Source organism: Kogia breviceps, chromosome 8, assembly GCF_026419965.1.
Source record: "Kogia breviceps isolate mKogBre1 chromosome 8, mKogBre1 haplotype 1, whole genome shotgun sequence".
NCBI classification, from domain to species: Eukaryota; Metazoa; Chordata; class Mammalia; order Artiodactyla; family Physeteridae; genus Kogia; species Kogia breviceps.
In genome coordinates, this window is record NC_081317.1 from 27175287 (window position 1) to 27202595 (window position 27309).

General features: G+C 37.0%; 1 protein-coding gene and 1 non-coding gene across 9 annotated transcripts in view; both read right to left on the reverse strand.

Annotated features, from left to right (window-relative positions):
- The window catches only part of FKTN (fukutin), an 88457-nt gene that overhangs the window by 15012 nt on the left and 46136 nt on the right, over window positions 1-27309 (reverse strand). For 4 of the 8 annotated variants that reach the window (XM_067041021.1, XM_067041022.1, XM_067041024.1 and 1 more), the window contains exons 7-10: window positions 25889-26018; window positions 23614-23747; window positions 21091-21218; window positions 5758-5855 (exon numbers count right to left, since the gene is read on the reverse strand). In XM_067041021.1, coding sequence (XP_066897122.1) covers window positions 5758-5855; window positions 21091-21218; window positions 23614-23747; window positions 25889-26018 — 490 coding nt within the window. Of the gene's footprint in view, window positions 1-315; window positions 5856-21090; window positions 21219-23613; window positions 23748-25888; window positions 26019-27309 lie in introns of those variants that run through there. The other 4 variants (XM_059072121.2, XM_067041026.1, XM_067041027.1 and 1 more) reach the window with 2 other exon arrangements.
- Window positions 21981-22084, reverse strand: LOC131762104 (U6 spliceosomal RNA). The gene has a single exon (XR_009337182.1). It is a non-coding gene; the product is annotated as a U6 spliceosomal RNA (small nuclear RNA).

Genomic DNA, 27309 nt, shown 5'->3' on the forward strand with positions numbered 1-27309 from the left:
TTCTCACAGTTCTGGAGGCTAGAAGTCCAAGTTCAAGGTGTTGGCAGAACTGGTTTCTTCTGAGGGCCTCTTTCCTTGGCTTGTAGATGGCCACCTTCTCCCTAAATCTTCACCTGATCGTCCCTCTATGCTTGTCTGTATCTTAATCTCTTCTTATAAGGATATCAATCATATTGGATTAGGGTCCACCCATACAACCTATCTCACCTTAATTTAGAAGTACTGTACTGGTGGCAAGATTACTATTTTACTAGATCACTTATGAATGTTAGTGGCTATTATTTCTACTGCTTCAAAAATAAACACAAAATATCTCAAGTGATTAGAAAAATTTTATTCATCATCCCAAACTGGATTATATATTACAAATTCTGATCAAAATAATAATATTAAAGGCATTTTCAGTAGTACCACAAACTATCTGTACCTGAAGATAAAGTCAAATAGTAAACTGGTAAGCATACACTGAAATTTACTCATGTTTAAAATATCACTTTGTTTAGAAAATTCACAAACACTTTTTCTGATTATGATGTGGGATACATAAATAGCTACATATGATTTTCATTTAACAAACACATGAACTATTCCCCATGCTCTGAATGAGTCATCATAAGTCTGCATACTCTTGTAATTTTCTTAATGGTACATGAGACGTAGTTTATTGTTTTATAGAACAAAATACAGCACTTCTAATTCTCCTCATACTTCCTTTCAACCTCACTGTGAGAGCTGTGCAAAAGAACACAGCAGCTTGGGTGGCTCATGGGTTCCGACATAATCTCTGCATTGGTTGGGTTGGGGGATGGCAAGGAAGGCATTCTAAGATATAAGTTCTGAGAATATAGAAACAGATTTCTCAAAGAAAAATGTACACTTGTCTACTTTAGCACAGGTACCGTACAAAAAGCATCACTATTGAATTGGTCTGTTTGACTTATAAACTATAAATAGGATTTCAGTCTGATGTGGAGCAGCTTAAAATAGTATCACATACCCTGTTGATTCTTGCCTAGTTGAGACAGAAACACAAATTTGGGGGAAGAAGGTAGAAAAGAGTATTTTCAATTCCCCTTTATTAATACTGACACAAGCATTCATCAGCACAGATAATTAAGTGAAACTAAGTATTCCAAATTCTTTCCCTCTCCAAATCATGGCTTATATCTGATTTCGGTTGGCAGGGATTTACTAACAAGAAGGTGAGGGTTCACCTCCATGAAAAGCTAGAATACTGAAACAGAAGTCCAGGGTAGACCAGGCACCAAATCTAGGGAGGTACGGAGAGTGACCTGCTTGGGACCCGGGAACTAGGTCGCATATGCGGATAGCATAAGGAGACCCTAGAGGACAACAGCTTCACCAATAAAGTGAAAATATTTGTTCTATTTAGAGAAGGAGGCAACTTGGTCATGTCTCTGAATTCATCAACCTTACAATTTGTCCTTTAATGCCTTGTTATAATGAAATGATTTTTTTTTTCCCTAAGCAAATTCAGTCATGCAACCTTCTGAGTAAGGTTTGTGTCCTACCAGTTTCTTTAATCCCATTTGAAGAATAATTAGAAAAAGGATTTGGAAACAAGAAATGGAACATTTCTTGAGTATTACCTAATTCTAGGCCTGATACTAAGCACTTTATATTTCATTTAATCCTAACTAAAACCCCTTAGAAGTATTCTTCATTTTTCCAATTCACTCATGTGGAAATTGAGGCTAAGAGGTCCCCACCATAAATCCCACACAATGAAGCTGGGATTCAAACTCAGGCCTAATTCAAAACTTTGTGCCCTTTTATGCTAACATGGCACTTTCCCTAAGTGACATGTTAGAGGCGACTTAGCCTGGGTCTTAGTGACAGAGGAAGAGGAGGAGGAAAGAGAAGTAGCTGCTGGGGCATTTCTTCAGAGAAATCCCTTTGAATGGTCAAGAACTAGAGTTTTTCCCATGCTTTAAAGTTGTTACAAATGATGGCTATGTTTTAGAAGGTGGGAATGTGGCACTTTCTCTGACTGTGTTTTGAGGGGAAGTTTCCCCTGGGGATTTATAATACTAAGAATGAAGGAACTGTTCATTTTTCCAGAAGGTGAAACTAGGGGGAGACTTAGAAACATCTGCAGCCTTAGGCTCGTGACATTGGGTGAGGGTTTACTGGAGTGTGGGAATTCATTCCAAGTGTGTTTCCGAGATACAGCTCTGGTCCCCAATTTACCCCTGCTTTCCTGTGTAACACCTTGCTGTCCTATGTGCCATTTGCAGTTTTGTAGCCTGTAAGGCTAGAAACAATGGTTTAGGGTCACAAAAAAAAAAAAAAGAGAAATGAGCATAATCTATTCTCAATTTCTTAGATCCTCCATAAGAGAGTATCAATAAAGAGGAAGAGGAGGGAATCTTCAGAAATGGGCACTTAGTAGATTGGTGCTAATGGTGTCCTGGGGAAGTAGAGAGGTAAGCAGAAATGGGACACATCTTGAGCCGAAGGGAATCAGGTACTCCTGGATATGAAAAATATAATGACCAAAAGCTGATGCCTCCAAATACGAACTATTTCACCTTTTGGAGATAAGGCATGTTTTACATAGAGGTATGAAGACAGTGTAAGCATTTTGGACAAAACACTCTTCCTTTGTCACCTCAGACTCTAAATTTGAGCAGAAAGATATTAAGTGGGTGATGGCAAAAACATCCTGAAAACTTCTGTCAAGCATGTCAAGCAGGGCTAAAGATGATGTGCTGTGATCAATGAAACAGGCATGTGCTGGGAGTCATGGCATCCTTAGAGACTCAACTCTTTCTTGCTCAAATCACTCCTTTCTGTGCTTATTTATTTAGCTACACAAGAAAAGGGTTAGAATGAGTGTTGCAGTGAGGGCCCCTCTGGCTTTTAAGACTCAAGAGCAAGATGATTTTCACTTGAGTGTTAACTTGTTTGGGGGGAATGGTGGCACACATTCTGCCATCTAGTGGTCATGTTTCAGGGTTTGCCCCACTGCCCAGCTTCTCAGTCATGCTCAATTTGGAGAACTGAGGTTTTATTCCAGGATCCAGATGTCAGCAGCTGCAGCAGAGGAGAGAAGGACAAGTGCTCCCTGCTTAGAGAAGGACTGAGTGTTCACCTCGTTGTCAAGTGAGAGGTTGTCAATCTCAACTCTCAGGACCTCTCTGGGGACATCCATGGGTGCTAAACAAGTTAATATAAGAGGTTTTCTCCCGGTAAGCCAGGCAAACTGTACCAGGAAGTGGACAGATTAGGAGAATTATTATTGGAATACTCAGGTGAGGAAATAAAAATGATCTGATAAGGTGTTGATGGTGGATCCAAGGTCTCTGGACACTCAGCAGAGTGCAACAGTTAAGAAGTATAGGATGAAGTGTAGCTGAATCTGTAACAGAGCAAGCCTGGCTTTCAGAGTTTGGGGAAGGGCTTTCATTCTCCCAAGTTAGGGTAGGACCCAAGATCTGAACTCTGTGAAACCAGAAGGCAGTCAAAAAAGGTATTCTAGCAGCCAGTGGTCTATAGAGGGATGTATATGGAACCTCTGTCCATGCGGCCAAGATACCTTAGATGTTTGAATGCTTCAAGACCTTGGACTCCGGGGACAGATAAAAAGAAATAACCTAAACAGGGGGTGGGTAAGACACTCCCTGGCAAACAGTGGGAGTCCCAATTTGAAATGGGCAGAAATGTGTAGTGTATGCACTTTTAGATGCTAAGTACAAGCAAATGGTCCTCAATAAACAGGGTGGATTTTGTCCGGGAACACTATTATTACCTGTTACATTTTTTCAACCATAAAAACAAAATTAGGTTCAACTATTTAGAATTTGGATATGATTTCCATGGCTGATTTTCTAGCAAAAAGAAAGCTGATTACAATGGCCTGTCATTTGGGGACAAGTTTACTGGTAATCTATAAAGGCTACCTGAAAACCTAAATTATGTTAGGTTTTTATAAGAAGACCCAGTGACTATGCACTGAAAGCTCATCCTAAGAGAGGAAGGTCATTGGTTCCCATTTATCAAAAAAAAGTTTTTCTTGTTTTTAAAATTTGGAGTGGGGTGGTTGTAGGTTGTAGGTTTCCCCAACTTTGTTTTAGGAAAACTATCAGCCCATTCTCTCAGACCTTCTGGTTTCCATTTCTGACATTCCTATTATTCTCTAGTTTTCACAAAAATCTGCCAATCTAGTCCAGAAAGTAGTCCTAAGCAACCTAGATAAAATGTAAGACCTAGCTTCCTATCCTGGGCAAAGAAAAAGATAACAATGCTCTGTGCCTAATATCCCTTTACCTGTCACTTACAACACATAATTAAAGTGACTCGTGAAGAGACAGGGAAACACAGCCATCCCAGTCCACTCAGGGACATATCTTGAGGGGAAAAAGGAAACTGGAGGGTTTCAGAGTCGGTGGTACTTGACAAAGTAGGGATGTCTGAGTTCTTGCCCCATTGATATTCAATAGATAGGACAACCAGGAACCAATACAAACTTTACAAATACTATGATCTGGGGTGGGGAACAGCTGCCAGGTTTGCCACTTATCTGTATTTCGGAGTCCTGATGTAGTGCTGGAAGAGGAGAGTGAACAGGCAGGTTTACATACCATGGAAATTGGTTTATAGGCTATAAGTGAAAGATATGGAACTATGATTGATGAATGAATACACTGAGGAGCGCACATTTAGAAAAAGTAGAGGTATTTCTATTAATATTTTAGGGTTAACATTAAAATTGGAGTACTAGGATTATAAATTCAGAAAATATTAGATGACCATGAATTGCTCATATTTTACCTATTGATTGAGAATGAAATAAGGAAAATATGTTTTATGACATCACCACCCTTTCGATATGTCTGGTAGCATGGTCTCACTTGAATGATTTGTCAAACAAGTATTATCAGGTCAGTGAAAATATTCTCACAATGGCTGGAAATTTAAGCATCACACAAGCATAAACTTTCTTTTCACTTCAAATATGAAAATAGAAGGTGTATGGAAATTTACGTATCTTTGACAAGGCTAGAAATAAGCTGTCATTCTCTTATATAATGCTCTGTGCTTTAAATCAATTCCACATCAGGTTGCTTGTAACAGGAATCTGCTAGCATCTTTTCTTGATGTCACCTAAAATCTGATCACTTGAATATTAACTCAGCCTCCACACCTTAAAAGTAGCCCTAACATACAAGCTTACACAGGTTATTTTTTTTTACTAGTATATCCTTCCTTAGCTGCACCTGATAAGCCCATCTTCCAAAATGTTAATTATTTAACATTTTGAAAGCACTTACAGAACATATCATATTCTATATAAGCTCTTCAAAGGGTGAAGGTGTTTCCCTCAAAGGAAAATTGGGGTGCTTACCAAAGGTAGGGGGAAAAGAAGCAGGCATCTGTCTCACTCATCTCTGCTTCTCCACTGTAACCTAGCATTGTACCTGGTACATGGAAACTCTTTAACAAATGTAAAATGAGAGAATTAAATCAGTTGGCTCAGGAGTTAGGACTCTCTCTGTATCTTCAAACTTGTCATTTTTCTTTGGCTCCTACTTATGTTTGACAAATAAGACACGTATCTTTTTAAACAGTCATCTCCCTTTTGTGCAGGAGGGGAATTCTACCATTTCAACCTACTGTGTCAGTACAACTGGATAACCTCATCCCACTCAGAAACGGGCCAGACTCCATTGGGCTGCACATTATGGGGAGAGTGCTTCCAGTCCCATGTCCTCACAGGAACCTTCCAGGTCTTACCATAGTTGGCTTCGATGTACTCGATGGTTTCACAGGGCACACGAACCTTCATGTCTACAAACTCGGTCCAGCACAGTGTAAACTTGGGAAACAGGTATCTGTGGCAAAACAGGCAATGTGGAGAGGCGTGAGGCTCCAACAGCAGAAGTTTTAGCTAAAGAACCCACAACTAGTGTACTCTTGGCTAAAGGACAGTCCTCTTCCACTAAATAGCTTTGGGGATAGACACAGGGGACCTTTTGCTGTTTCTGACTGTCCAGTATCTCTTTCTTCTTCTAATGGCAATAGCACCCCAATTTATCTCCCCCATTCCCAGTCTGTATGGTTCAGGAGGGGCTGACCCGACCCCTAGGCCCCAGAGATGGGTAAAAAAGACTCAAGCCTAACCAGAAAATTATAGTGATTGGGTCAGGGATGGAAAGTTACACAAATTAGGCAAATGAAAATCAGCCTTAGAATTTCTTTTGGAACTATTAGGGCAAGAAGCGTCCTTTTGCTGAGGTTTCTAAGCGGTAGGATGGAAACTGAGCACTGCTAGTGGCCATCTTTGCTGTTAGCAGGGACAGCCAGTCTGAGAATGAAGTCAAAGCAAAATGTTGCCAAAAGATGGAGGAAAATGATAGAGGTCAGAAAACCCTGGGGAAGTGCTTGGATTTGGTTGTGACCATTCCTTAAATACAGATAAATATATAAATATTCTTTTTGACTACATTTCTAAGACTTGGAATTTGTACTACATGGAGGGAGGCACGTATAGCAGTGAGAGAGGAAACAAAACCCTCCTAGTTAGCCAGAGAACCTGAATCAATCCTGGCAATACATGACATTCTCCAGCAATAGCATCATAAATGCTTGTGTGTTTGTGAAAGGACATGTTAATTCCTGTCTCCTGGGTTTCACTGTGGTCCCAGATGGCTTTTGATAACCTTAGATAGCTGAAGGAGAAATTCCCAGTTTCAGTCAGGATATTTCTCAAACTCCTTGCCTAACTCACACAGTAGTAAGAATTTCATAGCACAATACGTGAACATGGTAAGACCCACTATATGTTGGCTTTTTGAGCAAAGCCTCACACCCCACCCCCTCCTCAGATGCAGGAAAAGAGATCTAATGCTTGGTTGTACTTTTCTTCAACAATACTTCTCTTAAAGGAAACAGGTATACAAATCACCTTCTTCCTGCTCTGCCTTTTATTTTATCACCTCCCCTTTTAAATTTCTGTTCTCAGCCACAAACTTACTTCTTACTTTATTTATTTATTTATTTATTTATTTATTTATTTATTTATTTATTTATTTTGCGGTACGCGGGCCTCTCATTGTTGTGGCCTCTCCCGTTGCGGAGCACAGGCTCCAGATGCACAGGCTCCGCGGCCATGGCTCACGGGCCCTGCTGCTCCGCGGCATGTGGGATCTTCCTGGACCGGGGCACGAACCTGTGTTCCCTGCATCGGCAGGTGGATTCTCAACCACTGCGCCACCAGGGAAGCTCTCTTGCTTATTTTTAATAGGTTACACATCATTAAATCTCCATCAAATCCAAACTGCTACTAAAAGAACATAACTAAAGAAAACCAAAAGAAGCGTCACATATATAAGGTGAATCTTCTTTTCCTTCACAGCACGGATTTTCTGGGGAAACAGAGCAAGCACAACTCCAAGATGCTCTCCCAGGCTTCTCCCTTGCTTCCATCCCTCACGTGAACCCACCTTTTTTTTTTTTTTTTTGGCCTTTCTTTCTTTTTTTCATCTCAATGTAAAAGAATATCTCTAAGCTAGCCCATTAGTTATAATGAATTTAACTCAACTTATAGCAGAATTATTTCAATTAGTAAGTTTCAGAAATTATACTAAAAAAACCATGTTTCTTAAAGGTACTTGGGATCAGTAAATGAAATTCTATATATTACAAAGGAAAGTTAAAACTAGCAGGTTCGTTAGGTTTGTTTATATTTTAGTGCTATATTCTGTGTTGTTGCTTTCTGAGAAATGTTTCTTCTCTTCACAACATGGCAAGAACCTTCAGTAATGAGATTTAAAGTGGCAATAGCAGAGATGAAAGAAATTTAAAATATCAGAGGATTAAAGAAAAGAGGAACAGAGAAAAACCAGATGTCAAAGTGTAATCAGATTATAGAAATGGGATCTAACTGGGATGTTCTCCAAGGAAAGGTCAGTTCTCAGATATTTTGCTTTTGAATATTATTTTACCACCAGATGAACATAAAGCCACAGATGAAAATGAGAGGCTGAACATTTCTAAAGAAAGCAACAAGTCCCTTCTACACAAACCAATAGGTGCTGGCAGTTAATAGACAATACCAGCTGGCTTCTGTGAAAAGAAGGCCACAGCAAATCTCAAAGCTGAGGAAGAAATAGGATACAGCACAGCTCCACCATCTGCTGGTCCCAATTTTACTCTGCACACTCATATTCATGGACTTGCTTATTTTGTCATGAGACATATCCATCCATCATCAGCCTCCACCCTCCCCAATCAAGATGCTGGTCAGCAGAATATCCACCTGTCCCATCCTATCAAGTTGACACACTGAAGCTGAAATGAGGCAGAAATCATGGTCTATCTAGTAACATAGGCCAAGAAACTTCCCTCTTAAATATAATCCTCTACAGTCTCATCAAAGAGATGAAAGAAAGAAAAACCGTTAAGTCCAGGATGATACAATGGATGAGAATACTACAAATTTTATAAAAGCTTTTATAAAATGAAATGTTCAAAGCTTTCATTGAACAATGAAAGATTTATGAACAAAAACAAAACATTTAAAATATATAAGCAATCTTAAAATTACTCAAAGACAATTTAACTCAAATGTTAATTTTTGCTCCTAAATAAAAACATCCCTAAACTATCTTTGTGGTTTTATTTTCACCAAATAATTTTCAAGCCTTTCAGCAAAAAGAAAATTCCAGCTTTCTAGGAGAAGAGGGAAGATAAACAATAAAATGTGAAAACTGATTGTAAAACGGGATTGTGGAGAGGAAAAGGGGGGGTGAGTGGCTCAAAACAGCACATGCCATGTACTTTGTCCAGGTTACCAGTAATGGCTCAAAACAGCACATGCCATGTACTTTGTCCAGGTTACCAGTAAATAATAACTAAGACTATAATTAGAGTCAATGTTACCTTAGCTTTTAAAGCCTACATTAAGTTCTCCTAAGCAGTTTGTACTTTAAAGCTCTGAGATAGGATCCAAAATGTGAACAGATTTAAATTCAGACTAAACAACCCCAAATCAGAATATAAATTCAAGGGATCTTATCACACACACATAAAATCCTTCCATTCATTTTCTAGTTCATACCACTTTTACTTCTTTTTATTTTTGGAAAAAGCAGTAGTAAGAATTAAGAGTTAGTTGGAGAAGAACATTTTTTCCCTCACAGACATCCTTAAAATCTGTAAAACTATTTATTGGTGATTGGATAAAGTAATTTCATCAGTTTAACTGTACCACCTAAAAACATAATTGCTAAATGAAAAACGCTGTTTTTACTGTTAATTATTAGTTAGCCAGGCTAAGTGAGAGAGAGACATCATCAATGACAACTGAATCTGACCTTTTTAAACATAAGTTTGCATTAAACTCTAGAGTTGGAACAGCAGAACTTTTTTAAACAAGAATTTCCTGCAAAACAACACAATAGTTTATTCTCATTACCAATTTTGTCTCTTCTTTTAACTCTTAATTTCTTTTTCTTGTGTTATTCCAGTGCCTAAGCCCTCCACCATACTGCTTAATTAAAGCAGGGACACCATGCATTCTTATGCTTTTTTCTGATTTTAACAGAAAGGCTTCTTAAGTTTTACCATTAAATACGATTGCTCACTCTAGGTTTTTGGCATATTCCCTTTATTAGGTTAAAGAAATTTCAGATCCCCTTTACTCCAAGTTTACTAAAAGGCCTTTTGTTGTTGTTGTTAATTATGAAATGTATCAAATGTTTTTAATGTCATCTATTGAAATAATCACGTATTTTTTTCTCCCTTTAATCTTTTAAGTGTTGAGAATTACACTAATACACACACACTACAAAATTCTATTCATTTGTGTTTCATTCAGGATATTTTCATCTGTGTTCACTAAGACAGTAATTTCCCTTAAAATTTTTTTTTGGTACTGTCCGAGTCCAGTTTTGCTATCAGTCATAAAATGAATTGCTTAAAGCAGTTTTCTTTTTTTTTCCCCAAAATAAGCTATAATATAGGGAATAATTTATCCTGTGAAGGCATGGTAAAACTTTCCTGTAATCTCTGTAGGTCTTTTGGTAGGGAAAAAAAGGGGAAAGGAGGATTTTTGATTGGTAATTCAATTTCTTTAGTAAGTTATTTAGAACTTCTTGAGTTAAAATTTTGTCATTTTCACATTTTATCTAATATCACATTTTAGACTGTTGTCTTAGTTGTCCATAGCATTTTCTTTTGAGTCATTGTAACACAGTTGTTTTGGATCAATCTTGCTAGATGTCTACTTAGTTTACTACTTTTATAATTTGTTATCTTAAGAACTAGCATTTGGATTTGTTCATCTTTGAGAGTTTTTCTTTCCTTTTTTTTCTTTTTTTGGCAGAGCCACATGTCTTGCAGGATCTAAGTTCCACCGCTCGGGATCGAACCCAGGCCCTTGGCAGCAAAAGCACGGAGTCCTAACCACTGGACTGCCAGGGAATTCCCATGATACTGTTTGTTCTTTATTTCATTAATTTTTCTTCTCTTGGTTTCTTTCCTTCACTTTCCTTAGACTGACTGTGCTGTTCTTTTCATCTCTTCAGTTGGTAGCTTAATTTTTTCAAACCTATTCTTTCATAGTTGTTTTTTTTTTTCTCCTAGTCTCAGACCTTCCCAAGGGACATGGGATGGAGTGACTAAATGCATTCAGCTTGGGCCCCACCGATGAGCTTCCCTCCACCCTACTTTTTAGAGGATGGGGTGGGGGGTGTGGGTGAGTCTGAATTGGGTTACAAGGCCCCCATACGGGGTTCCTCACATCAGCCACTGAAATACTTATTGTTTTTAAGGCTACAAGTTTACCTCTATCCTCTTAACTGCATCCTATTTTAATGCTAAAACTTTTGTAATTTCCACTATGATCTTTTTAATTCATTAGTTATTAAAGAGGGCATTTTAAAGTTTCCACACTTTTAAAAGATGTCTTTTAATTGTTGATTTCTAATTCAATTCCATTGTGGTCATACAATGCCATCTACTGAAATAATCATCGTTTTTTTTCCCTTTAATCTGTTAATGTGGAGAATTACACTCATACACACATGCCTCACAAGAATTTTATTAATGCTTTCAAATGTATTGAGATTGCCTTCATGTTGTAGTACATGATCAACTTTTATAAATGCTCCATTTATAGTGGATAAGAAAGTACATGCACCATTTGCTGGATGAATACTTTTATATGTGTGTGTGTATATATATATATATATATATATATATATATATATATATATATGTCAAATAGATCAAGCCTGTTGATTTTGTCCATATCTTCAATATTTTTACTAGTTTCTTCTTTGCTTGACCCAGCAGTTTTTAAAATAAAAGTATACCAAAATCTCCCACCAAAATTGTGGACTTGTCAAATATTCATTAGAATTTCATCAGTTTTCGATTTATATATTTCAAGACTATATTGTTAGAGCCATAAAGGTCATGAATATTATTTCTTCTTGGTGAACTGTTCCTTTGTAAAATTATGTAGTGGACCTTTTAAACCTTCAACATTCTCCCCCACTGCAACCCAATAAAATTCTATTTTAGTAAAATTACAGTAGAATTTTCTTTGGCTAATAATATTGGGGTATATTTTTTCTATTCCTGTAATTTTCAACCTTCCCATGTGATTTTGCTTCAGGTGTGCCTCTTCCAAGTATTTTATAGTTAAATGTTGTTTTCTATCTCATTTGATACTGTTTATCTTTTTGTAGGTTAGCTTAATCTGTGAATATTTATTGTAATAAATTATGTATTTGGACATATTTTGAACTCTAGAGCCAGACTGTCTGGCTCAAATCCTGGCTTCACCCATTACTGTCGTGTGTGACCTTGGTCAATGTTTTTGCACCTTAACCTCACTTATAAAATGAGGGTACTAGCAGTACCTCAGAGAGATGTTAGCATAGAATGAAAAATATTATAAATGTAAAGTGCTCAGAATAGTATCTAACACAAATAATAAGTGCTATAACAATGCTGACTAGTTTTATGATTATTTTTACATGTTTTCAGTTTACCATACTTTTTCTTTGCCCTACCTTTCCTACTTTCACTTAGAATGATAAAGGTTTATAAATTATCTTTTGTTCTGCTTGTTTGGAAGTTTTAAATAATATTTCTATCCAGTAGTAATTACTGTTTGTAATATTTACTGTTTATTTTTCAACAAACATATTTCACTACAACATTTTCTAATAAAGACTAAATGTATACAGAATCTCTATCCTCTTCCTAAACATGGCACTTAGCATACTTTATTCCTTGAACACTTAACAAATTGCCTCCTCCTCAACTTATTTCTGACACATCTTCTTTTTTGTAAACAGGTAATGGCTAACAAATTTACTGACATATTTTATCCATTTGTGTGTCCACCATTTTTTCACATATATCATATCTTCCTTCTGTGTTCTTTAATACAGTTTTAAGTGTGGATCTGTGAGACATAAATTTTCTTAGTCTTTGTACATATGCAAATGCCTTTACCTCGACCTCCCTCTTGAGTATTAGTTTTAAGTGTACATAGCATTCTTAGTTGACAGTTATTTCTCCTCAGCTTTTGGAAGATGTTACTCCATTATCTTCTGTCCTCTATTGTAGCTGAGGTATAGTTGCTATTCCTTTATGAGCAATCTATTTTCTCTGGCAGCCTATAAAATTTTTTGGTTTTGGTATTACTGTTTCCTTAAGAAGTATCTAGATGTAGATTTATTATTTATCCTGCTTGCCTGTCTTTAATTTGGAAATTCTCTTTATATACTCCTTCTTCATCATCTACTTCATTCTCTTTTAGCTCAGCTATGTCTTTTAGACATATTCATCAGTGATTTGTGTTTGGAGCAAAGGGAATATGGCAAGGTGAGGAATTATTGTGCCACATTAATTATATGTCATCAGCATCAATTTTGTCCATAGTTTTCTAAGCATTTCTAAGAAATCAACTCTTTGTTTTCTTTTGTTTTTGATTTTTTTTTTTTTTTTGGGCCACACCATGTGGCTTGCAGGGTCTTAGTTGCCGGACCAGAGATTGAACCTGGGCTCCCTGCAGTGGAAGCGTGGAGTCCTAACTACTGGATCTTCCCTAAAAACCAACTCTTGAAAACCAAAGTTACAGCATGCTGACTAGTATTTTTTTAACTATCTCTTTCACTAAACTTCTCACAATCCTACCACAGATTATACAGAAGCAAAAGGGGTAATAGAGGAATGGCTAACACTTTTCAGAGACTGGACTGGAATATAGTCTCTCTGAGGTCTTTGTAGATCCCATACGCCAATCCTGTCCCAAACTTCTAACATATAGTCAATATACATATAGCATATACATGTTTTATAAGATAAAATTCTACCCATTGAACCTTGTTTTTCGGCTGACTTCCACTGTAAGTTGAGTGATTCCATCTATCTTATTGACCAACTCTCTTATGCAGTCTCCATAGGACAGAACTAGTGAAGTAGAAGAAATTTATATCACCAATGAGCAGACAAATTAAAGCTTGTATGGACAGTTATCATTTAACACGTGAATGCACATACTTAATGACCATATCAAAGACTATTCATTTAAAGCATGCACAAGATTTTTCTTTAAGGCCAGAGGGAAAAACCTCGAGGCATTTTTATTTCTACTGCATAACTTCCAAAAACTATATCTATAGCTCATCAACAAGTAATTAGACTCCAGCTGTGCTTGCTTTGTCTCAGACAATTTTTATAGGATTCCTTTTTGGATATAACAGATAATGAAAAAAGGAGATTAAATTACGATTTCAAATTTCATACTAAATACAAAAGGCTTCGTTTATTTTGATCTCAGCTTATCTAATTTGTCCAAGCAGATGCAAACGGCTCCAAGTTTATCACTGCAATTAGGTCTGCTTTGATGAAATTCATGGCTTCTGGTCCCAGATATCCTTCTGTTTCTACTTGTGATCTTGGGCTCTTTTCTCTTAGTATCAATTTTCTAAGTCACAGAATTTTTTTCTCTTTCAAACTCTTAAATCAATTTTTCAAGCTGCAATTTACAAATAATGAAATGCACCCATTTTCAGTTTTGACAGGTGCATATACCTGGGTAACCACTAAAAACAAGATACAGAACATTTCTACCACCCTGCTTCCCAAAGCTCCCTGTGCTTTTTGGCAGGCATGCAGTCAGTCCACCCTGGCCCCTGGTGATCAATGACCTTTTCACATTCTTGATTGGTTTTGCCTGCTTTACAATTTCAAATAAATGCAGTTACATAGTACCTACTCTTCCTATTTGAATTCTTCCACATAACGTAACTTTTGGAGATTCATCCACGTTATTGCATATATTAGTAGTTGGTTTCTCTCTGTTGCTAAGTAGAATTCCACTGTTTGAACATACCATAATTTGTTTATTTGGTCACCAAAAGATGGGCATTTGGGTTGTTTCCATTTTTTGGCTACCATGAATAAAACTGCTGTGAACATTTGTGTAGAAGTCATTTAGTGAAAATTTGCTTTTATTTCTCTCAGAATACTACCATATAGAATCTCTTACAGAATTATATTCAAACAACAAAACATATTGTAGTCTTAAAAAACCAAATTTACGGGCTTCCCTGGTGGCGCAGTGGTTGAGAGTCCGCCTGCCGATGCAGGGGACGCGGGTTCGTGCCCCGGTCCGGGAAGATCCCACATGCCGCGGAGTGGCTGGGCCCGTGAGCCACGGCCGCTGAGCCTGCGCATCTGGAGCCTGTGCTCCGCAACGGGAGAGGCCACAACAGTGAGAGGCCCGCGTACCAAAAAAAAAAAAAAAAAAAAAAAAAAAACCAAATTTACTTCATATAAGTGAAAGGCCCGCTATTTATTCATTCTGAGGTAATCTTCTCTTAAAAAAACAAATAAAGCTCACTATATAAAGAACTGCCACTTCTATATATTGTATAAGAATACAATTACCCCATAACATGCATTCAGTGTTCTTCCCTCCATGGTTTGGAGGTGTTACTAGGGAGACCTAAGACATAATCTAAATGTTGTAAAATACAAAGGTATAAACAGAGTAGGAAATATGACATCATTTTTAGAAAAGCTAATGTTTTAAATGCACTCATTGAAAGAAATTATTCAAATTTGCCTTTTAGCTTCACAGCTGTAAGTACTTAAAAGACAAATGTGGTTTTTGAGAGCTAGAACTATGGAAGCATCGTTATCAATCTATGGAGCTGAGAGAGTCTATGAGTGGGGATTCAACGACCAACACCAGTCTTTAACTTCTTTTGAAGCAGTGACTGAAAACAACTGGGGTGACTTAACTTTATGGCTTTGATTCTCCAAAGGTGCTACATTGGATCAAGTCATCAATCTGGTGTCACCCTTTCATCTTAACAAAACACTGTAAACTGTGCTTAAGAGGACCTGGTTTTAGTTTCAAGTAGGCTTCAGGTCTCACTCAGCCTGACAGATTTATCAGGACTGATTCTACCTATAACTCAGAAAGGACAGAAAAATCAGCAGAAGTACCCAAATACAGCATAAGAAAGGGAGAGGGAAAAGAAAAATCTATGGAAATTCAGAGGAAGGGGAGATTATTTCCATTTAGAGGTACTGAGGAGCAACCTCAAAATGGAGGCAACTCAATGCCCTCGAATGGCAGAACTGGGACATGGGGTGACATCTAATAAATAACCTGGCACTACCAGTGACATACTTAAAATCGCGGACTAAAATCAAGTTTCAAAAGGCTGGGGTCTAAATACACTGTGGTGTCTAGGATTAGATCCTAGAGCAGAGAAAGGACATTAGATAAACTGGTGAAGTACAGATAATATTTAGAGTTCAGTTAACTGTAATGCACCGAGGCTGGTTTCTTGGTTTTGACAAATGTACCACGGTAACAATATGTTAACATTAGGGGAAAGTGGGTGACTGTATCCAGAAACTCATTTGTATTATCTTCTGTGAATCTAAAATTATCACAAAACTAGAAATTTATTTTTATAAAATAGGGGGAAAAAAGGCAGGTAAAATAAAGCAAGTTGACAAAGATGACTCAGGAGACCTGTACAGCTGCAAAGAACCTTAAGGAGTCAAAGGAAAAACAAGACACTGAGCAGTAAAATCTTGTACTTTTACTGTTATCAGAACATTGACCAATGACCCCTCATTTTCTCAAACAGCACAATCAAACAATAATAATAATTCCAGTTCTGGGAATCTATTCAAAGAAACAACCGCTAATAAAGCTTTCACTTTATATATAAAGATGTTCACAGAATTTTTAATAATAAAAAATGGGAATAATCTAAATAGAATAATAGTTATATAAACCTATTATTAGACCTTTCTCCATATTCCTTCTAAGCCTCCCTAACAAACTTCTCTATTATTTATGCCACACTTCCTTGTCGCTGCTTCTAGATAGTTGATTTGTATGTCAACTATACATGACACCCACTTAAATCACACCCTGCTGACAGAGTACTTTAATATTTGTTTCATGGTCTAGATTATGAGATCCTTGAGAGTAGAAACTAAGTTATATTCACATCAGAATCCTTAGCACATAGCAGTTAGTAAATAAATTTTGCAGAAATGAAATGTTAAATACTACAGGAGTCACACTTGGATGAGTCTAGTTTCGCAGAGGACAAATCCAAATTTTTTGAAGATCTACATACTAAGCAGAAGCTGCATATATCAGAAGGCCTAAGCAAGCCACAGCTAGCCCCAGGGGTAGCAGATTTCCTATCAGAGGATACAGAGGTAGCTGTAATATTCTGACAATGTTGATAAATAGAAGGGCTACTTTCATGGAGGGAGTATTAACAATATGATAGAGATTGTGGTGACACTAACATTGTGTATGGGTAAGAATATGAGCTCTGAAGTGATATGGCCCTAGGTCTGAGGCTTAGTTCTGCCTTAATTTCCTCATCCATATCATGAGGTGACAGTTTAAACTTGTGATGAGGGTTAAATGAGATGATGCATAGAAAAGCTTGGCATAGTGCCAAGCACATAGTAAATATTCAATAAAAGTTGTTATTATTACCATTATTATTGCCTCTTAAACTTCTGGCCTCTACTTACATCAGTTGATTCAGATGTGAAGGAAAGAAATAACCCGAAGGAATCTGGGCAGCATCTGTTAAGAACTGTGAAGTTCTGGAATGACAATTTCACATCTGGAGGCATAGTTAATATATTCATCACTTTATATTATTGGCAATTGGAACTTGGAGAAGAAAACTAAGTATTAAAAATCCAGACAATATTTAAGAATGGAATTTAGATTTTAGGTGCAAGTATAGGTTTAGAGTAAGAATTGAAGATGGAAGAAATATGAGACCTGGGAAGAAAATGCTTGCCCAAAGAGTAACTAATCCAAGTTACCACTGTGTTGAAGGTCCAGTGTTTTGTACCAGTGCAACACATGATTAGTAATGGTAATAGAATAATAATATGGTAATGATAGTTGCAGCCGTAGCTAATACTTACACAGTACTATGTGGCAGGTACTGTTCTAAATGCATTACTACATATATTAACTCATTTAACCTATCAACTCTTAGACGGAAGCATTTAGGCTTAAGAATCCAACAGGTCTGAAGTTAAATCTTGGCCCTACCATTAATGGCCAGAGAACCTTGGACAAGTGACTTCCCTTCTCTGGGCTTTAGTTTCCTCGTAACTAACTGGGAGTGAGAACACCTAACCCACAGGGATAATGTGAGGATGATCTGAGATTAAATAATAAATTACCTATCATAGTGCCTGATATCTAGCTGATACCAGGTAGCTATAGCTTTACATTGCTATCAATATTGTAATTATTATTAAATCTTATGACTAAAAACATCATTCTGAAGGCATGCAGAATAAAGTTTTGAAAGGGGAAACTTTTTCCTTACTTCCTCATTCCTCTTCACCTTTTCAAAAAATGGTAAGCATCCTATATTATTATTAAGCTTTTTCTCAGAATAGACTACACATGAATAAAAAGTAGAATATTATAAAGATAAAAAGACCCTTAGACTAGCTTTAAAGATTTTTCCCTCTAGGAACAATAGTGGTGAAAATTCTACAGTTCCTTAAAGTAAATAGTACTGAAAAGTATGAAAATGGCATATGGCTGGGGGAATCTTCCAAAGAAACTACTCCACACAACCATCCCCTTTTCTCTTCTCTGCCTTTTAAGGTTACGGTAACATGATAGAAAATCTGAGACTCACACCATCTGTCCAGGCAGTTCTATCACTGCTCATTTCTCTAGTTAAATAATCAGAACACTTTCCACTTCCCAAACACTGCTACCATAAAGAGCAGTTAAAGCAGAATGAAAGAAGACTTTTCTAGCCAGAGATGTAGTGGTTAGAAGTGCTTAGTTCTTTTTTTTTTTTTTTTTTTTTTCGCGGTACGTGGGTCTCTCACTGTTGTGGTCTCTCCCATTGCGGAGCACAGGCTCCAGACGCACAGGCTCAGCGGCCATGGCTCACGGGCCCAGCCGCTCTGCGGCATGTGGGATCTTCCCGGACTGGGGCACGAACCCGTGTCCCCTGCATCGGCAGGCGGACACTCAACCACTGTGCCACCAGGGAAGCCCTGCATAGTTCTTTTGAGGTCTGACATGGGATCATGTCAGTGAGAAGAAAGAAATCTTTCTAAGAAAGCCTTAGAAGAAAAATTAAGACTAACATGATTATACAAGCTTCAGAAATTACTTTTCTTAGAACAAAGGTGAAATTCTCATATGAGTTCTCTAAGAATAGGTGTGGCAGTTTAATATTGAGATAATTATATAGGTTTCTGATCTGTAAATTTCTTATAAGACTAAGAAGAGAAATACTACTGCTACAGAGAGTATTAATAATAGCAGCTAATAATTACTTAGCACTCAGGACATACTTAATTATCTTCAAAACCCTTTTTGTGTATTAACTTAGTTCTTAAAACCATTCTAGGGCTTCCCTGGTGGCGCAGTGGTTGAGAATCCGCCTGCCGCCCGGTTCGGGAAGATCCCACGTGCCGCGGAGCGGCTGGGCCCGTGAGCCATGGCCGCTGAGCCTGCGCGTCCAGAGCCTGTGCTCTGCAACGGGAGAGGCCACAACAGTGAGAGGCCCGCGTACCACAAAAACCATTCTATGTAGGAATTTCTATTATTATTCCCATTTTACATTTGAGGAAACTTAGGTACAGATAACATAGCTGATAAAACGGAGAGCTGGGATTCAAAAGCAAGCAGACTGGCTCCATGCCTTTAATTTCTATGCTACACTATCTCCTAGTTTAAAAAAAAGCCTCTAAATGATGTGTTAAGTTTGGTATCTTTTTCATATTTGAATAAACAAACTATAGCTAAATGTCAAAAACACTTAGTTCCCTGTTCACCTAGCCATAGTGAGAATGTCAATTACAAATTCATTAACTTACTAATTTGTCTTATAATCTGAGCTTACTCAGCATGAAGGTGTTTGTTGTCATAAAGCAAAATAATTTTTTATAATAAATGAGTTTTGGGAATATGCTCCAGGATCAGGGTCAATTGGGATACTTTATGACTTTGAGAAAAAGGTTTGGATTACTCTCAAACCTCCAGAACAAGTTTAACCTTACAAGGAGACTCCCTGCCTTCAAATAGATTCAGTGATCCCAGTAGGGTATGTCTAAGTACCCAGGAGAAACCAGTCCAAGTTTGGAATTCTTCTTCTAGGCTATGTAGAACATTCCCCAATGTGCCCAATGGCTCAGATTTATTCAACGATAGGAGCCCCAATCTCAGCTAGTTGGTGAGGGAAATTTATGCTACTGGTCATATAACCATAAGAATGACAACAACGATAGCAATCACATTAGCAATCATAATATTAATAGTATTAAATAATAATAACAATGGTAACCACCACTTACTGATAACTTAATAAGTGCTAAGCATTCCGCTAAGTGCCTCATACTGTCAGGTATATTACAGAGACAGTAGGGGGTAGTGATTAAAAGTATGAACTCTAGAGACAGGCTGCTGTCTGACTTATTCACTGTGATGTTGAACAAATGACTTGAATTCTCAGTGCCTCATAGACTCTCTGTGGTTGTTATGAGGATTAGATGTGTTAATACATGAAAAATGTTCATAGTAGTGCCTGATACACAGTAGTACTACTCAAATTTAATGGATGAGGAGATTAATGTTCAGAAAAGCTAAAGGCCACAATTAGGGTGAAGCTGAGGCTTCCCAGGTCTGCCTGATTCCAGAGGCCTTGCTCTGCGTTCTCTTTCCCATTCGTTCTCTCTCTCTCAGAACTGTGAACAGGCCAACTGCATCATAAAGGGCACTCAGTTACTCTGACGTCATTTATGTCTTTCGTCATCAAGAAGTTTGACTATGGCAGTATTAAAAAAAAAAATGTTCAAAATGCCAATCTAACATATTGCAGTCCATCAATTAATTCAGAATTGAGACACTCTCCCCCTGCAATTTTCTATCTGAATCATGTGTCTTAAGATTATAATTGGCAGTGTCTTTCCTTTCTTGGTAGCACAAAATAATGGTACATCTTACAATGCATATCACCTTACATTTGACAAAATATGGTAGCTGTTAAGCCCGATCACTATCCTTTAAAGATTAGTCCTCAGTCTATATTAAAGGCACATTCCAGAGCCTGCCCAGCATTCATGACCTCAGCTCCAGCCAATCCCAATCTCCTCACTTAAACCCCACTTGACCTTAACAATCTCTTTCTTATTGACCCTTACCCGTTCTCATCAAATTATCAAGCTCCTACAGCTCTAACAGCCAATCAGTTTTTTGGCTCAGACCCTGTGCCTGATTTTTCTGTTCCTTATTTTGGCTTTCCCTTTCTGATGACTCAAGGGCTTCCAATCACAATGACTCTATGGACTGACAAACCCAGGGGCACTTCCTCCTTAGGGACTGTCCTTATAGGTAGTCCTCACTTCTCAAGCATAACTGGGCTCTCTGGGAAAGCTGAGAAAGTATCAGCTAACGGTGAGACTTGACAGTCTTTTTTCCCCCCCATTTTCAGTTACTTCCTTATTTCTACCTTCTGCAGTTATTACTACAGCCCCTTTTGTAAGTACTTATCTGATTCATACTTAAATTTCTTTCCTGTTTTGGCCTGAGTGCCGCCATTCCACATATAGTCAGTCTCTTCATAGAAGAAAAAAATGTCAAGTTTTACATCATCCTTTCCCTGGAAAGAGAGTTCCAAGCTGTCTTCTACCTAGGGAGAAGATGAAAAATCTTCACAGACTGAAACAAAGGAGTACATTTTTTTAAATTAAAAAAACAGAAGATTCTTATGTTTTATATATAGAGAGAGTATAGGTTTCAAGATACTGTTTTTCAAGTTGGAGCACTTCTGAAATTGGGATGCATCAGTAGCACACCATCATCTGATTTCTTTCTTTTTTTTTTAACATCTTTATTGGAGTATAATTGCTTTACATTGTCGTGTTAGTTGCTGCTATATAATAAAGTGAATCAGCTATACGTATACATATATCCCCATATCCCCTCATTCTTGCGTCTCCCTCTCACCCTCCCTATCCTACCCCTCTAGGTGGACACAAAGCACCGAGCTGATCTCCCTGTGCTATGCAGCTGCTTCTCACTAGCTATCGGTTTTACATCTGGTAGTGTATATATGTCCATGCCACTCTCGCACTTTGTCCCAGCTTACCCTTCCTACCCCTCCTACCCTTACGTGTCCTCAAGTCCATTCTCTACGTCTGCATCTTTACTCTTGTCCTGCCCCTAGGTTCTTCAGAACCATTTTTTTTTAAAGATTCCATATATATGGGTTAGCATACACTGATTGTTTTTCTCTTTCTGACTTACTTCACTCTGTGTGACAGACTCTAGGTCCATCCACCTCACTACAAATAACTCAATTTCGTTTCTTTTTATGGCTGAGTAATATTCCATTGTATATATGTGCCACATCTTCTTTATCCATTCATCTGTCAATGGACACTTAGGTTGCAAAAATACGGAATGCTTCACAAATTTGTGTGTCATCCTTGCACAGGGGCCATGCTAATCTTCTCTGCGTTCCAATTTTAGTATATGTGCTGCCGAAGCAAACACTGATTTCTTTCTTAAATGCACATAAAATAATGTTGCTTCTTACAACTGATGACAACTCAGAGTAAATGACTTATAGTAGTTAAATGGTCACTCTGCAAAACATCCTGTTCCTGAGCCCCTTTCTGACTAAAGAAGGAAAGTAAGCAAAGAATAATTATACCCTTTAATAACCAAGTAAAACTATCAGGAAGTAAGTCTCTCATCACAATCAATAAATGAGTACTTATGTAAATGTGGCATAGAAACCCATATATCATTACATTATATACATGAAAAAAAGAAAAAAGAAGTTAAAAAGTACAAAGAATTCTGACAGCATTTCCCTAAGAAACTTATCCTACAAATAATTATGTTCCCATTGAACTTGGTGCATCTGTCTGTGGCAGCACTAATCACTTAATTGTTTATGAATTTGTTTTCTCCCAGTTAGACAGTAGACTCCTCAAGGATAAGGACTGTACCTTATTCATCTTTGTGTCCTGGGTGCAGAGCTCAGTGCCAGTCAGAGACTGAGTGTTAAGGAAACAATTGCTGAATGACTAGAGTTCTATTGCTTTGCCTTTCACCTCAGGAAGGTATTTTATTAAATTTTTAAATAAACTAGAATGATTATGATGAGAGAAGTAATTTTCCTGGAACTAAACATACTTCTACTTGCTTTCCAGGACAACACATCCCTGGGAACAACCAAATTAAGAGTAAGGTCATTGCTGGGATCATAGGCTTAGGGCATAGGAATCAAATTGTCTAAAAGGAGATTTCATCTAAGCCACAATTACCTATTCTATTGACCTGTAAGTCAACTATTCCTAGTTGACCTGTAAGAAAACTGCTATGGCCTAGGGCAAGTGAAATAAACAAGAAACCCAAGTACTGTTTGAAATGATTCCATATTTCTTTTTTTTTAAGCCTTTTTTTTTCACGTGGACCATTTTTTAAAGTCTTTATTAAATTCGTTACAACACTGCTTCTGTTTTGTGTTTTGTTTTTTTTTAGCTGAGAGGCATGTGGGATCTTAGCTCCCTGACCAGGGATCGAACCCACACCGCCTGCATTAGAAGGCAAAGTCTTAGCCACCAGACTGCCAGGGAAGTCCCTGTATTTCTAATTCTTAGCAATCAATGGAATGTTTCAAGTTGATAATAATATGATGCTTACGTGAACATAAAATTAAATGACTCATGAAAAAAAACATAACTTCAGGTAGGGTAGATGAGATTCTTACTTATTATATTAATATATTATATTAATTATGTTATATTGTTGCCTAATATAATGGCAATAAATTCTTCTGCAAGAGTCCAAGCTCCTTTTTGCCTTCTCATGGTCAACAGAAAGCCAGATTTTCTAGTTTTCCTTAAATAGCGCAGAAGTCACAAGTGGTAATAATCTTCTGCTGAACTCATCCTGGCTGATAATGAGTGATAAAATGCTACATACAGTGCTTTTAAACATCTTGAGTTGCTTAATATAAACTTTACTTTTGAGACATGTTACTAATGAAGTAAAATCAGATTCTTATTACTGACCTTCCCAAATTTGTGTTTGAGTGGGAGTCCTGCATCTTGAAATGCTAAAATAATATCAGATTTGTAATCTTGTATAAAAATTCCTAGGTCAACATCTTTACTATAAGGAATAATGCCGCACTGCCGATACCATCCTAAAAAAAAAAGGAATGAGAAAACTTTTTTAAAAACTTAAGTTTGGAAAAAATTAGTCATTATTATAATGGATAGTCTTTGTAACAGTGTATTTTATTTCACAGGATTAGACTTAGTGTGCTTTACCAAAATTAAAAAAAATTAGATCCCAACTTAATATCTACGATAATAGGAGCCACTTGTTGAAGAACATTTCTCTTATTCCTTCCTTTCTTCATTTTTACTGGTTTGAGCACTCAGCAGCCTCAAAAACTTTCATGATGTACTGTAATTTCTGAATAAACTATTAGCTTTAATAATGTTAACTGGACCATTTAAAACATTAAGTTACTTTTTAAAATGTTTAATCATAAATCTCTTATGATGAAGGTTACTTTTAAGATATGCTAAAAAATATAATTTAATTCTTTTGCTTAAGCAATATCCCTTTCCTGAGCAGTAATCTGTAGAATTTAACAGCTCTGAACAGCTCATGTCTGATAGATCATATAGAAAAGAAGAGCAGTACCAGCCTCAATCTTCAGCATACTGTCGAAAGATATTTCTACATATTTACTATGTATCTACTTCTAAATTGGGTGCTATAATAATGTTCTAAAAAGGCAAAATTTATACCTTAATATTACTAAGGGCTCTGAGTTTCTCTTATTATCCTTCTAATCCTTCCATTCAAAGTATTCAAAAAGTAAATAAATGTCTATGATTATTTTTGCGAAATACTGTTTGGAATTCTAAACTTTAACTTCATTTTAACATAGATCTTTAGAAGCCTAGCATGGGATCTCACCTCTAGTTTAAGAAAAATCTACAATCCACATCTATCAAAGAATCATGAACTACTAAAAAGGGAAGGCTCCTTAAGTATCATCTAATCCAACTCCCTCATTTTATAAATGCCCTTAAATTAAGAAAACCATGGGGCTAAGAACTCAAAAGATATCATGATAAATGATTATGAAATATTTTTGATGACAGTCTATAAAACAATCTTATTCCAGAAAGTTAAACCTTAAAGCATATATCACATAAATGAGATGTACTCTTTTTTGGGGGGATGGGGGTTACTCTAGCTGGAAGCTCCTTGACAGGAAGAACCATGTGAATTTTCCTCAAAGCCTAATTGACAGGATAACCATACATCCCTGTTTACACCTGTTGTACCAACATAATTACTAATGGCACTCCTTTCACTCTCAAAAAGTCTCTTGAATTGGACAATAAATTATATGGTAACCCTATAAAAGCAGGAACAAAATTAATTTTTGTACAAATATAGTTATAATTAAGATAGAACAAATACAGATATAATCAACTACAGTTATAAACAAGAGGAAATAAAAACAAAAAAATGTTAAATTCTAAATAATTCTAAAATCCAAAGGAGTTTGAGCTAATGCACAATGGAAAGAGATTCAGAAATCTTCCTTGGATTCTACATTTCCCCGTCTCAGAATGAACAGACTGTGGTAAGAAAGTGATGTCCAATCATGATCTGGAAAAGATTCGTGGAAGACCTTATGACATTCCCTTTCCTCTTAGAAACCTTTGGTGCAATGCAAGTTATTTGTATTGTGTGTTAAGTAAAGAAACAGAATACAGTTTTTTTTTAAGGTAATAACAACCTTTGGGATAGAAATAATAAAATGCTTATCTAAAGATTACCTGAGAATCACATGTAGTCTACATGTTGATATAAATTTTATACAAATTACTTATAATTTTGGGACACATGACATGGCCTTCCTAGTTCTGTTTTATGCTTCAGAAGTTATTTCTTTAAAAAAATCAATAGGGCTTCCCTCGTGGCACAGTGGTTGGGAGTCCGCCTGCCGATGCAGGGGACGCAGGTCCGTGCCGCGGAGCGGCTCGGCCCGTGAGCCATGGCCGCTGGGCCGGTGCATCCGGAGCCTGTGCTCCGCAACGGGAGAGGCCACAACAGTGAGAGGCCTGCGTACAGCAAACAAAAAACAAACAAACAAAAAGAAAAATCAAAAAATCCTTGCTCCATGCACTATGCTTATTCTTTCTATAAATATGACGCTTTGAATACCACTGATGTTTTGTCATCTCAAGCAGTCATCCTTAGAGCCAAAGAGGATGAAATGTCAAAAAGACAAACGTAAAGCAACAAGAATTTTACCTAGACAAGTTCCACTGCTCAGCCAGAACCGTACTCCCAATTTCTTTAATGTTTTGGCTGCTAGTTGCAACAATTCCTTTGCACTCTTCCGAAAGGCCATAGCTTCCACAGTGTTATCATCAAGGTATTGCTATGGATATAATAAATAGTTAGCTATTATAGCCATTTCTAAGTTGCCAGAAATATTTCTGTGACATCCAAATTAAACTTGAAAATTAACCCCATATTGTATATTTTTTTATTATAAAAATCGAGTTTCAGAATTCCTTGTTAGTCACACATTAAAATAAGACTGTAAGAGTGGATTCTAGGAGAGACAAGTTAAAGGAGAAGGACTATAACCAGGATTCTCAAAGGATGAGATTTATACCTTTATCAACTCCTTCCTCTACATCACAATTTAGCAGGTTGGGTAGTTAGGGGAAAAGAAGGTTAATTAAGAGAGCTACAGGCATATCTGAAGCACAATGCCTTCGGTGACCTTTTCATCATTCACTGGTGCAAATGGTCTTTAGGACAGAACAGTATAGTACAAAGAATGTGGGATTTTTGAATCAGATTGTGTTCAAATCTAAACTCACTTCATTTTAGCTATGACCCTGGGCATAGCGCCTCAGAAGAATATAAGCTCTACGAGGAAAGTGACTTCATTGTGTTTATCACTATATCTCCAATGTCTAAAACAGTACTTGAATGAATGAGAGAATCAAAGAACAAACCTCTCTCAGATATAATTTTCTCATCAACAATTAAAGAATAATAATTATACTTCGCAGGACTGCTGTGAAGATTTAATGAGATAATTGATGACAGAAAAATGTCTCACAAATTTTGAAATTCTATACAAATATTACTGTCATTTACTTATAGTCTTTTTGCTTTTCTGCTTTTCTTCATTTTTAGGGTGTTCTGGAACTGAAGAAAGCACTAAAAATTCTTCATTGATGCTTCACTACCTAAGGGACAAAATCTAAACTTCTTGGCATGGCAGACAAGGACACTGTGTTTAGGGCCAGAGTACTGGTCCAGCCTTATCTCCACCCTTCTCATATTTCACTCCCCAAATATATCACAACTTTTCAAGCCTCTGTGTCAACATGTTTCCTCTGTCTGAAATGCCCTTGATTAACAAAATCTTTCAGGTCTCAGTTCCACCCTCTGAAAAACATTCCCTGATTTTCCCAGGAACACAAACGTATTTATTCTCCCAGGGATCCTCTTCAGCTCAACATTTAAAGAGCAAGAAATTACGTTTGGTACCAGATATAGACAGAGACAAATAAAATAATCTGTTCAGTGAGCTTATAACAGTTACCATTTATATACACTTTTATTATAATTCTTATATTTAATTCTTTTTGTTCCAGAACAAAAGATCAAAGTCATTTTTTTAAAATTGAATTGTAATTGACATACAATAT